Genomic DNA, 13,910 nt, shown 5'->3' with positions numbered 1-13,910 from the left:
AACGTTGTTCGTTTTTCGTGATTTTCCAAATACTTCCCATAATAACAAAAGTTCAATTAATATAATATTTTTCCAAACACATGCCATCGCTAAAAATGAGGCAGGAAGTATTTGTTTTTCCTTCTCCATTGCTGTTGCTGTTTTGTTCCAACAACAACATCATGCTATTATTATTATATTAACTAGAAAATTTATTTTTGAAATTTGTGAATTGAGGCAAATCACTAAAAGACTGAATCGCGATTCAGTGTAAATCGATTTTTCCCCCACCTCTGATTATAAATGGCTTCACTGTTGTTTGTGATTTCTTTAATAAAGCTTACTGACCCCAGTACAGCAATAGTGTATAATTAAAATTTTAAGTATAGTTTATTATCACATATTATTTTACATATACAGACTTTGCATTTGAAAAAAAAAAACCCTGCAAACAAACCCTTTGCTATTAAATGAATCACTCAGGTAGAGTGTCATAGTTTATTCATATTTTACACACTGCACTGGAATTACAGCATCAAGTCTAAACTTGTAATCACACTAACACTGACCTTTAATACAATCTAAGACCTTAAGGAGTAAGCTGTCCATCCCTTATCCAAAGTTGACACACTATGGAAATCATCTAAATTAGCTGCAGTGTTATTGTAAAAGTAAAAAAGCATTCATCCAGGCCATTGAGGTGGGAATGAGACAGTCTGCACGAGACATTGTAATATGCCAGTGTCTAGCCTGCACTAAAACAAGGTTGTAATTATATAGCTTTTGTCAGATAGAGATGTGTGCATGTTTCTTCAATGTCTTTGTGAACAATGAGCGAGAATAGATCCTGTTTCAACATGCATTCGTTTTACGGCTTTAGAGAGCCAGAGTCATGTGCCCCTTCCCTAAACACCAAACATATTTACTTTCCATGTCATACACACCCTTGCTTTTCAACTTTTGTGGGTGATCCTCAACTCCCCATTTTCTTTTTGTCTTTTTCACTCCCATCTGCTTCTGCTATTAGTGGTGAATAGAGGCAGTAGTGGCTCCCCTGTGTAACTCTGGGCAGCCCTGTGTTCACTGCGTGCATGTGCATGTGAAGAGCAGCAAATGTTTGCTCTGTTTCCAGTAAACAGTAAATCAGATGATGCTTTAGATCTCATGAGCAAAAATACAATTAAATTAAATTCCTGGTCTGGCATTTTAGTAATTCCAGACATAAATTTTTTTAAGTAAACATACAGATTTACTGCAATGTTGTTTTGTTTTTTCCTTGGCAATGCTTTTCCAACAATGCTCTGGCATCCATGGCATTTTATCATCTATCCTCCTCTTGCCTTGTGACAACACAGGTTTTTTTTAAGACTTTGTCAATGGGAGAGAAAAAAAAAATCATCAAAACAAAATTTGAACACAGTATTATAAGTAACGTGTTCAAAATATCCTCTTTTCCTCAAAAAGCTTCTAGCTACAGCTTTTGCCTTGCTTAAATTGCTGTATGACAAAACTTCAAGAGTGCTTGAAGACGTAATTCATTTGAGATTCATATGCAAGCTGGGTATGGCATGCAGGTTTGAACACGCTCGGTTAGGGATAGAATTAGATCTCCAGATTATAGTTCAGGTGAGAACTTGTCTTACAATCATTGGAGTGCCAGTCCACGTCCAGTTGCTTCTCTGCTGTGATCTCCGCTCTGCGAACGTCACTGTAATTTTTGTTTTTCTTTTCAGTGTTACTCTGATATTACAAATGAAAGATGATTCCAAGAGAGGAGTTATTTATATAGCAGTCTATAACTATTGACCATTACAGATATATACAGCAAGCTTCTTTGTAGCGTCTTCTAGTGCTCAAAGGAGGTACTCCTTATTTTATGAGCCCAGCTGCTGTTACTGCTGATCTGCAAATATTTAGAGAGAATTCTGTTTGGACCAAATTTTATTCAGCGCACCTGGAAATGTTGACATAGTTGAGTTTTAAACAAGTACAGATTCAACTGTAAATATTGTGCTTTCTCAGACATTTTTACTACTTGTATGAAAGGAGAAATATTACTCGTTCTCTTGGGAAACTTGTGTGTGTTGGGAATTTGATAAGAGCTCTATCTGTTCAGTTAGTGATGTGGACACAAATGTCCAGCAATACACAGAAAGTCATTTACATTGATGCTTGTTTGATACATCTCAGATTAGGTGTTGGAGTAACGGCCTTGACTCAAGAGCGTCCCCTGCTGTCTGAGAAACTGTGTGAGATCCCAAACCCATATTTACAGTCCCACGGTCTCTCTGTCAGTGTGTGTGAGAGATGTCTTTATCCTCCTTATCAGGAGCACTTGTGTGTGTACTGTTTCTAATCAAGCACACTACAGGAGGGACGCACAATACAACAACCATGCATCACTGACCTGATTTCACTATTCTGGAACTCAATCTACATGAATCCTATAGCCGGTCTAATTCAGAAACATGCTTATCTGTCATAGTGTGCCACAACTACAATGTTCAAGGCCCAGAAAGGTACTTTGCAAAAGTATTCATACACCTTCATTGTTGCTGCCTTATGTTAAACTGCTTTAAATTACTTTTTTCCCTACATTAATCTACACTCCATACACCATAATGACAAAGCAAAAACAGAATTACCTTCATAAATTTATTAAAAATAAAAAAAACTTAAATAAATACATTGCATAAGTATTCATTCCCTAAACTCAGTACTTAGTCAAAGCATCTTCACAGCCTAAGTCTTTTTGGTTATGATGCGACAAGCTTTGCACATTGGCATTTGGCAAATATCTGCCATTCTTCTCCTCACGTCTTTACCTCTCAAGCTCTGTCAGGTTGGAAAAGGGCAGACTTACATTTTCAGGTTTCTCCAGAAATGTTTGATTGGGTTCAAGCCCAGCCACGCAAGGACATTCACAGAGTTGTCTATAAGCCACTCTTCTTAGGGTCAGACCTGATGGAAGATGAGCCTTCTTCCGAGTCTGAGGTTCTGAATGCTCTGGACTGGGTTTTCATTAAGGCTCAATATTTTGGTGCATTGAGCTTTTCTTCTACTCTGACGAGTCCTTCAGTCCCTGGCCTGCTGCTGAAAAATGGCTCCACAGCATGAGGCTACTACCAGCACACTTTACTTTTAGGATGGTACTCTCCAGGTGATGAGCAGTGCCTGGTTTCCTTTAAAGATTATGCTTGGAATTGAGGTTAATCAGATCAGACAATCTTGTTTCTCACAGTCTAAGGGTCCTTTAGGTCCTTTTTTGCAAACTCCAAATGTGTTTTCATGTGTCTCCACACGGCCATAAAACCCAGATTAGTGTAGTGTTGCAGTGAACTATGTCCTTCTGTAGGTTTTTCCTACAGTATTCTCACATATGATCACAGAGCTCAACTAGAGTGATAAGCAGGTTCTTGGTCACCAGTCTAACCAAAGCCCTTCTCTATCAATTGCTCAGTTTGGCCAGAGGGCCAGCTCTAGGAAAAGTTGTGGTTGTTTCAAATTTCTTACATTAAGGGTAACAGAGACATCATGCTTTTGTGAACCTTCTATGCTGCAGAATTTCTTCTGAACTCTTCCCTAGATGTGTGGCTTGATGCAATCCTGTTTCTGAGCTCTACAGGCAGTTTTGTTTTTGTTTTGTTTTTTTGGTCTCAGGGCTTGGTTTTTGCTCTGATATGCATTTAAACCTGTTAGACCTCAAATCATACTCATTCAGTTGAATTTCCCACAGGTTAAGTGTAGTAACATTTACAAGCAATGTGAATGCTCCTGAGCTAAATTTCAACTCTTCCAGATACATGTATGGAATCATTCAAATTTTATTTTTAATAAATTTGCAAAGATGTTTAAAAAAAAAAAAAAAAATTTTTTTTTTGATTTGCCATTGTGGTGTATGGAGTAAAGATTGATGGGGAAAAAAGTAATTTAAAGCAGTTTAACCTAAGGCAGCAACATAACAAAATATGAAAAAAATTAGGGGTATGAATACTTTCGCATAGCACTGTAGTAAGGACATTAAACAACAATAGTTGTTTAACTGTAATGTTATGAAGCTACGAGAATATTTTTTGTGTGTAAAGACTAAAATAACAACTTTATTTAAAAATTTCTTCGACCCGTGTTCACAAGAGTACCACAACGTTTGCGTGTGTTGCTGCTGACACTGGAGCCAACTTGAAACAGGAGTGTGTGTTAAATAACTAATAATAAATTGAACATGAAAGTGTGAAAATCTGTAAAAAATACTCCTCAAACCAAACATTGTCTTGTCTGTAATTTACACCCCTGTGGATTTCCCCTTGGAGTCCTGGGAACAGGATTTTTTCATCACTCAGTTTGCTGCTAGTGGCTTTTTTGTTGTCATTTTCCGAGTACAGCTGTAGTTAAGTTTAAAGAGACCATCAGTGCAGTATGATTATTTTCTGGCATTACCTTGGTAAACATTTGACCCCTGTGCACGTTTTCTCCCCTCACCCGCTCCCACACGAGCCACTTGATCTTAGCTGGTTAACTAGTAGAGGTTGAAGGTCATTCCTTTCTTAACTCCACAGGAATAGGAATAAAAGAATTCCCGGGGAGAACCAATGCAGGACATCAAAAGGAGGTGCTTTCTGGCTCATTAGATTTAAAAGAGTTATACCCTAGAAACACATTTAAGAAGAGATTCCTGGGATATCTTTTTTTTCTGTTTTCTTATCCCATGGACCTTGAAGTCATGAAATCCAGCAGTGACTGTGGAAAAAGAGTGCAGTGAAATGTGTTATTCTTACTGTTATTGCTGAATGGCGCCTGGAGAAAAAAGTATTTCAGTGTGTTTTTATAAAAGCTTTATGAGAACTGTGAGCAAAATGAATTTGAGCCATTTTAGTGAAACAGTAAACGCCAAAAAGTCATTTTCAACCTGCAGTCTTGATGTTTAAAGCTGCAGTCCGTAACTTTTGACCCTCTAGCGGTTAATAAACAGAACTGCATGCATCTTGCAGAAGAACATTGTAGCCGGAGCTACTTCTCTCTGTTTATGTCTATGAAGAGTCATACAGGTACTGGGCTACTCCGCAGCGGTTTCTACCAGAACCAGTCTGAAATAGTCCGAATGGAAAAACTCATTGTAGGTGTATTTTAGTGATTCAGGACAAGCCTATAAAGGTTTGGAAAACGGATTCATGATGTACTCAATTATTATATAAATTATGTAAATTATTATGAGTTATGAGAGTGAGTGATATGGGTGGGACAGAAGCACAGAGAGGTAATGTTAATAGTGTTTATTAAAGGGATTGCACCTTCACCTTAATAATCAATGTCTGGATGATTCATTTTTCCCCTGTACCTCACCTGTTTTCCCCATCATTAACATTTCATGCTACTGCAAGCCGACTCTATTATGCCCTAAACCTTAACCATGTAAAAGATTTTTCACAGATGTGCTTGCCAGTTATAAATGCTTCTGATTAAATCAGTGTAACTGGAAAAAACTTCCACTGTGAGCTTGTGTGTGATTATGATCATGTGTTTGTATATGTTTGTTTGATTGGGCCATTCAGGCACTCACATTACTTGTGGTCTGCTGCCACTTTGTTCTGTCTGCTCCCAGCATTCATTTGCCCTCAGGCCATCTTTCACCGGGGGTCAGTTAATCCACCGAGCCCTAGACTGGAATCTGCTTATTCCCTCTGTGGATGAATCGTTGCACTGCTTAATATTCTCCACAGGGTGGCCCTGTTCATCTCCCATCTGTCCACAGACTCACAGCAGAAGTTGTTTGTATCTGATCTTTCCACCCATTTTGACTGTAGATCTAAACTCTGCCCTCTAGAGTCTTGACATCCAGAAACATGTGTCAACATCGGCATGGATATCTATATATCTATTACCAAAAAAAGCTCTTATTTTCCACACTTTCTGGCTAATATTGTTGGCTCATGTACAGTCAAACCAAAATGTATTTAGACACCTTCAACATTTCTCACATTATCAGTTTATTTGCTATAGTTTAGAAGATGGTAATAAAATATGACAAGAATAAATTAAACTGTGTCATAAACAAATTTATCTTGATAATGTCCGATAACTTTGATAGAAAGGTATGTAATGGACTACAATCAACTAAAAATTCTGTAAGTATGACAGTATTTCACACAACTATCAATACTTTGTTGACCATTTACAAAGCAATGCTTAATTTTGTTCAGTCTGTGGTGTAAAAAAGGTCCATTAGCAATTAAAGAAAAAGCAAATTGTTATCAATTTTACTGGTAGTCCACTGTATACAGAATGTTTTGGATATAATATGTCACAATTTACTTTATTTTGCTATCAGCACTTACATAAATGAACTATAGTGTCCTGCACACACTAGTAAAAAAATTTTAAAATTATATCTGGTGACTGAATAATTTTTGGTTTGATTGTATTACTGGTTTAGAGTCAGTATAATTTTTTTTAAATAAATTAATACTTTATTCAACCAGGATGCACTAAACTAATCAAAAATGACAGTAATATTAAGAAATATTAAGCAGCACAACTGTTTTCAACATAGATAATAAAATGAAATGTTTCTCGAGCACCAAATCAACATATTACAATGATTTCTGAAGGCTTGTGTGACACTGAAGACTGTATTAATGGCTGCTGAAAATTCAGGAATAAATTGCATTTTAAAATATATTATTTTAAATTGTAATAATATTTCAAAGTATTATTATTATTATTTATTTTATTTTTTTTAGCTGAGCATAATAGACTTGTTTCAGAAATGTTTTTTTAACTTCATATAAATCAATTAATTGTTTTCGGCATGTTGGTGCATCCTTTTTTAAATTCATTTTGTGGAAGTACGTGGTAGTTCGCACATTTATGTGTTTTGACATTGAATACTTAATTTAAACAGAATTCTGTATACACTTTTCCACAAACGTTCATAAACATTTTAACCTAAAATCTTAAGGGTAGTTGACACACATCATACAGTATATTATTTGTCTTCTACCTTTAAGAAAGTGCATTGAACATTCAGTGCTCACAGATCATTTGCTCCTTTATTTTCCAGAACTCTTTGTGCTCGTCTTTTTCAATAGAATAATGAAGCTGAGTCAAGCAGGTGTGCTTGTCAGAATTTGTTTTTGTCTGCTTTTTCTGCAGGTGATGTGATGCTCTGCCAAAAAAGAATCTTTTTATAAACCTTTTACTTGTCAGTGATTTTATTGTGTCGCTATCGTGATTCAGGGATGCCTTGATCTTAAATGATAAGGTATCTCTTTATATTATGAAATCTACCCTACTAGCTTGATATATCATTGTTTGTATGCTTAGTTTGTTTCAGCAGAATTCAGTGTATATCTTCAGCTGGGGCTTGTTTCAGATAATTCAGTTTTTGTTTAATGAGTTTAATGCCACACTTTGGTGTTGTAGTTTTTATTATGCATGCATTGTTAAGGGCCTTGTTCCTGTGTTACTGACACCTGTGGGCCAGTCAGTAAGTTGCTTTAAAATGGCTTTGATGTAGTGAAAAGTTACCTTTTGGCAGTATATGACTGTGCTGACCTTAAGAAGAAAAAACAAGCCAGGAAACTTGAACATCCCTTCAGCTCGTCTGTTTAGACTTTGAGTTTCTGAAGACAAGATATGAAACTGTTTGCATGTATAGGACTAGGACTAATGTTCCATTTCATTTGCACACATTTTCTGCATGGTTTTTGCCAGTTTAGTTCACTATACAAAGTTGCTCTGGATGTTTTCAAAATCATTTCTCTCATGTTGAAGAACTGTTTTCCAGAAGCCTCACACAAGCTCACAAAACAAAACCAAAATTATAGATAGTTGTACTTTTCATAGCAGTGTTCTCATTTTGCAATAATAATAATTTTCAACATAGGCTGTAAAACATTGTTTCTGTCTCAAAAACTTGGGAGACATAGATGCACACAAGACGTAAAGTCTGTCTTAAATTGAAAATACTGTTCAAAAGATTAAAAAGAGGTTGGTAAGATTGTTTAGCTTTTAAAAGAAAGAGAAACTAAAGGCTGCCTTTATTTTGAAAAATACAGTAAAACAGCAATATGTGAAATGTTACTGCAAAACAAAAGAAAAACTGCTTTCTATGTGAATATATTTTAAAATGTAGTGTAATACAAACCTGAATTTTCAGCAGCCATTACTTAAGTGTCACGTGATTTCTCAGAAATTATTTTAATATGCTGATTTGGTGCTCAAGAAACATTTCTTTTTATTGTTATTGTTTTTTCTAAAATCTGACATGAATATAGTAACATTTTTTACTCTGGAATTAAGCAATAATAGGAATTAACTAATTAGAAATATTAATAATATTTGTTTTATAATCATTAGAGTCATGATCCATTTAAGTCTAATTCATGGCAATGTCTCTTTATGGGAAAAGTTTTCTATTCTATGTAAAATTAAGCATTCAAGTGCAGGTAATAGATATTTTAGAAAGCAAATAGCGCCATCTAGTGTTTTTTTAAATCAAATTTACCCATGTGTCTTTTACAGCACAAAAAGAAAGCAACTACAATCGAAGCTTATTTGCTTTGATTTAATTAGCACTTATGTATATCATGTTGACATAGTTTGCATTCATTTGCCAGGGTTTCCATTTTGTAATAAATTCTCTGTACATTTATTTATATTTTTATGGTACTTTTTCCCTCATTAAAAAAATACGTAAGTGAATAGTACTTATAATAAATGTTTTGACTTGTTCACTCACAAGAGATGAAGACTTGTTTTAGCAGTAGCATAATAAAAAAGCTATTCTGTGTGATTCTGTGTCCACACCACTAGGTGTCAGTATTTCAAGCAGTGTTATAAACCTGTGACTGTAATGATGTTCAGAGAAATGTACTTTTTGCATGACAGATTTATTCACATTCTTTGTTTTCAGTTAAATAGAATCTTCATATGTAGAAAGCTGTAGTAACATCATATTGTTTACATGTGTCTTAAGATTTTAACATTTGTGAAAGCTTCATTATTCGTGAACATATTAGGTAAATAAGGACTGTCAGTAGGCTATTAATGACTTCACTGGTCTTCACTGATGATGATTTTAACAATATTCCAAACCTTTTTGTTTCCAAAATCTGTTCTGTGTGCTTATAAATAAATTATGTTTTGTGTTTTCAGGCATGTCATGGTTGTGGGACTGGATCAAAGTGTGACTGCAGTGGGGTTAAGGGACAAAAGGTGAGTGTTTATCCAGATTGGATTTTTATTATACTGGGATGCAGTGTGCATTTCTCCTGAAAAACAGGAGATCTGTTGAAATGTACTTCACCTGACAAAATGTGTTTATTTAGAACACCCTGCAACATCATCAAACACTTTTTAGAGAAGTTTGATAAATACTAGAAGTTAAAAAAAATGTATTGCTCTACATTAATATATGTTGTATGTAGTAAATCCATGTGTATCTATACTACCAGTCAAAAGTTTTTGAACAGTAAGATTTTAATGTTTTTAAGAATTCTCTTCTGCTCACCAAGCATGCATTTATTTGATCCAAAGTACAGCAAAAACATTATAATTTTGAAATATTTGTACTATTTTAAATAACTGTTATCTATTTGAATATATTTTAAAATGTAATTTATTCCTGTGATCAAAGTTACATTTCCAGGATCATTACTTTAGTCTTCAGTGTCACATGGTCCTTCAGAAATGATTTGCTGTTCAAGAAACATTTATTATTATTATTATTATTATTATTATTATCATCAATATTTGAAAACCGTACATTTTTTCCAGGATTTTTTGATTAATAGAAAGACCCAAAGATCAGCATTTATCTGAAATAAAAAGCTTTTTTTAGCATTATACACTTTACCATTGGGAAAGCAATTCTAGAAATGAATACTTTTATTTAGCAAGGATGCTTTAAATTGATGAAAAGTGTTGATAAAGACATTTATAATGTTACAAAAGATTTATATTTTAGATAAATGCTGTTCTTCTGAGCTTTTTATTCATCAAAGAAACCTGAAAAAAATCTACAAAAAATTCAACATAATACATTTTTTAAGCAGCAAATCAGAATATTAGAATGATTTCTAATGACTGGAGTAATGATGCTAAAATTTCAGCTTTGAAATCACAAGAATAAATTACATTTTTAAATATATTTAAATAGAAAGCAGTTATTTGGAATAGTAAAAATATTTCAAAATTGTACTGTTTTTGCTGTACTTTGGAACAAATAAATGCAGGCTTGGTGAGCAGAAGAAAAAACATTCAAACCCCTACTGTTCAACTTCTGTTCAAACTTTGAACTGGTAGTGTATGTAAAATGTAAAGTATTATTAGTTATTATTAGACATAAAATATCCTATTTGAAAACATTGAACTGAGTAATTAATGTCTGTTGTGATGTTCAATATGAAAATAGTGTCACATCTCATGCACTTTTTACCCACTAACATCCAAGTGCAATAGTTTTTACTGCATTTATTTTTTGCAGTACTGTGTCATTTACTAATGACTGTTGTATAAATTTTCTTCTCCACTTCCTGTGATGTATTGATGTTCCCTTATTCCCTATGCTGTTTATTGTGCCTTTCGAACTGAACTGTTCGCTCCCTTTAAATTGTAACTGTCAAATCCACTTTGTAGGGTGCTTACGGTCAAAGGGAATGCACCTGTAGACTGATGTCTCCAGGCTAATATGAATGTATTGAATTCATGCATTGCATGGCTATTCTAGCCATTTACTAGGTCAAACCACATTCATTTAAAGTTCAAATAAACATGAACTCAACATAAGCCTGACTCTTTTCATTTTCACCTTTGCTATCAGAAGTACTGCACTGGGTAATGTATCGCCGTATGCTTGGATGTGTGTGGTTTTGAAATCTTATCTGAGGTGCAAGTCTGATAGGATCACATGAAGCGTTTACATTACATTGTTTTATTGTGTTTTCTAAGTGATGTGATCTTCTGTGTACATCCATAATGATAATGGCTCTCCATGATGCTGTCTGTCCTTTGGTCTCTTTAATGTCGTTCTTTAAATATTTTCCTAACTATAATGACAGGGTGAGCGAGGGTTTCCAGGTTTAACGGGCCAACCAGGTGTTCCAGGTTTCCCAGGACCAGAAGGGCCGATTGGATCTCGTGGAGAGAAGGTCAGTGGTCAGCACATCAGTCCATTGCCGTATTCATATATTCATATGTATAATTACTTATCGACCTGAATCTTTTATTGATGAGCTATTCTGTTGCTTCTTTTAAAACTGGACTTTCTTTCTTTCACAGGGTGATGACGGACCTTCAGGGCCTAGTGGGCCTAAAGGAATAAGAGTGAGAGTTTCTTCATAACAGCTTCTGGCTCAAAATTGATCCACAGTTATCAAGAAATGCTGACTGTTTCTGTGTTTTTGCAGGGACCTCCTGGATTACCAGGCTTCCCAGGAACACCAGGAATCCCAGTGAGTGAATCAATGAATCAATAGGAGACAAACTTTTTAGAAAACATTTCTTAAAGGACATTAGATTCAAAATTCACTTTTACATGGTGTTTGCAGATAAATGTGTCTAAGCATTGTGTGTGTGTGTGTGTGTGTGTGTGTACCTGGTATTCATCACGTTGTGGGGACCAAATGTCCCCACAAGGATAGGAATACCCGTAGATTTTGACCTTGTGGGGACATTTCTCAGGTCCCCATGAGGAAACAGGCTTATAAATCATGCACAATGAGTTTTTTTGATGAAGTAAAAGTGTGCACAGTCTCCTGTGAGGGCTAGGTTTAGGTGTAGGGTAGGTGTAGGGCGATAGAAAATACGGTTTGTACAGTATAAAAACCATTACACCTATGGAATGTCCCCATAAAACATGTAAACCCAACATGTGTGTGTGTGTGTGTGTGTGTGTGTACACAACCACCTTACAATGATAAAAATCCATTTACTCACCAAAAATCACCAAAAAACTAAACAGCCTCAATTATCAAGCCATTTTGATTTGGCCCCACCCACAACTGCTGACAGACTGTCCCATATTAGCATATTTCCTCTCTCAGCCAATTGTACTTTGTCTGCTATTTTTTCCGCGCTTTAGTGGATGTAGCGACAATAGAGTCTCGTAAGCACTGCAGGTGTTTTGTAGTTAGATGTAAAAGTGAACATCAGTGTCTTCATTTTCTCCCGACATCAGAGCCACTGAGAACACAGTGAATTAGTTTTGTTTTTGATAGTAGCACACCACCGAATACACAAAAAAAACTGAGTAGCTCATTATCATTTAAAGAGACATGCACCGAAATGGCTCGCTGTGAATAGAGCTGTTTTTGACAAAGTAAAAAGGGTGTTGTTTTACACAAACATTGAGAAATTTGTGAGAAATGGGGATCCGATATCACCTTTAAGTAGATTACGTAATTACAGCTGCAAGAACTGATAGATAAAATCCAAATTTAAAATTGTTGACAATAGTTCACTATCAATTAGTGTAATATGTGCACCTTAGCATGTTTTTCAATAGTAATAGTAATATAATATAATTGTGTCATTCTGCTGTCATCTGTCTACCTCTTGCCTTACACTGTAAATAGTAACAGTTATAAGCATGTATGTGCTGTTTTTGACTGACAGGGTCTCCCAGGACAGGATGGCCCCCCAGGACCCAAAGGAATTCCAGGCTGTAACGGAACCAAAGTATGAAACTCTACAAACAAGAATCTCTTGTCTGTTCACAGATTGGTTGAATTAAAACTTTAAGAAGTGCAAACAATCATGAACCTTTTTTTCTTTACAAGGGTGAAAGAGGATTCCCAGGAAGTTCAGGTCTTCCAGGTTTAGTTGGTCAACCAGTAAGTGTTGCTTTATGTCACATTTTAATGTTGCAAGCATGCTGTCATGCACTCATAGAAGTATTTGTAGTCATTATTCTCAAAATAATTCATACTTTCTTGTCTCCACAGGGTTTACCAGGTTCTATCGGACAAAAGGCAATTGTTTCATTCTATAACGCACATGCTCATGTTCTGCACTATAGTGGCACACTTTCTTCAATACATATTGAGATATGTATAAAATTATGTTTATAAATACCTTCTGTTTTCTTCTGCAGGGGGAGCCTGGGGATGTCATCGAAATTAACCGCCTTACAGAAAATGGGTCTCCTGGCTTTGATGGTGTACCAGGCTCCAGGGTGAGCATTTCCACATCAATTAGCAACAGAACCAGATTTGTCAAATAACAGTAAAACTCATGTTCCTATGAATGTTTGGGGTAAAATCAAAACATAAGTTTGAAATCAAAACTAGGGATGCTCATATTGACCGTTTAACCGTTAACCGCCAGTAAGAATTTTAACCGATTATTACTATCAGTTAAACGGTTTAATTTTTTTTTTTTTTTTTTTACGTTTGCTCCATGGTGAAAGAAAAAATGTATTACTCACGGGCGCGTGTCCGTGCAGTACGGCTGTTCAGACATATTTTGCTGAGTAAGCACCTGCTTTACCTTTTCTTAGTTTATGTTACTGATGTAGTAGCCTATATGCAACACGATGGCAATGGCAATATTGGGTTATCAAAGAGTGAATCCATAAATAAATGTAACGTTATTTAATTTCTAAATTAATTATAGTCTAAAGAGTGCGCGCTCTCCTTACTATCACTGGAAAGTTGTCACTCATACATTACTGCAGTTCATCTCACAAAGTTAATAAAAAGTAATAAAATAACCTTTACACTGTACAATTAATCTCTTATTTTCATCATGTCTACACTTTCTTGAGAGAGTTCGCAGAGGTGTAGAAGCAGAACAGAAACCGGCACTTTGAGTGGTGAGTGGATCGTAACATAGCCGCCTCTGATTGGCCACAGCGATAATGTAATCAACAGAAATGTCTGTGATTGGCTATTGAACGCTGTGAAAACACGTTTCTCCACATATGACCAGTGGAT

At 35.4% G+C, this 13,910-nt stretch overlaps 1 protein-coding gene across 1 annotated transcript in view; it reads left to right on the top strand.

The window, feature by feature from the left end:
* col4a5 (collagen, type IV, alpha 5 (Alport syndrome)) overlaps positions 1–13,910 on the top strand; it is a 67,950-nt gene that overhangs the window by 13,191 nt on the left and 40,849 nt on the right. The window contains exons 2-9 of the mRNA XM_073835983.1: positions 9,133–9,192; positions 11,037–11,126; positions 11,257–11,301; positions 11,385–11,429; positions 12,592–12,654; positions 12,756–12,809; positions 12,921–12,947; positions 13,070–13,150. Coding sequence (XP_073692084.1) covers positions 9,133–9,192; positions 11,037–11,126; positions 11,257–11,301; positions 11,385–11,429; positions 12,592–12,654; positions 12,756–12,809; positions 12,921–12,947; positions 13,070–13,150 — 465 coding nt within the window. The remainder of the gene's footprint in view (positions 1–9,132; positions 9,193–11,036; positions 11,127–11,256; positions 11,302–11,384; positions 11,430–12,591; positions 12,655–12,755; positions 12,810–12,920; positions 12,948–13,069; positions 13,151–13,910) is intronic.

This window comes from Garra rufa, chromosome 3, assembly GCF_049309525.1.
Source record: "Garra rufa chromosome 3, GarRuf1.0, whole genome shotgun sequence".
In the NCBI taxonomy this organism is placed as follows: domain Eukaryota; kingdom Metazoa; phylum Chordata; class Actinopteri; order Cypriniformes; family Cyprinidae; genus Garra; species Garra rufa.
This window is presented reverse-complemented; position numbering and strand designations above follow the sequence as displayed.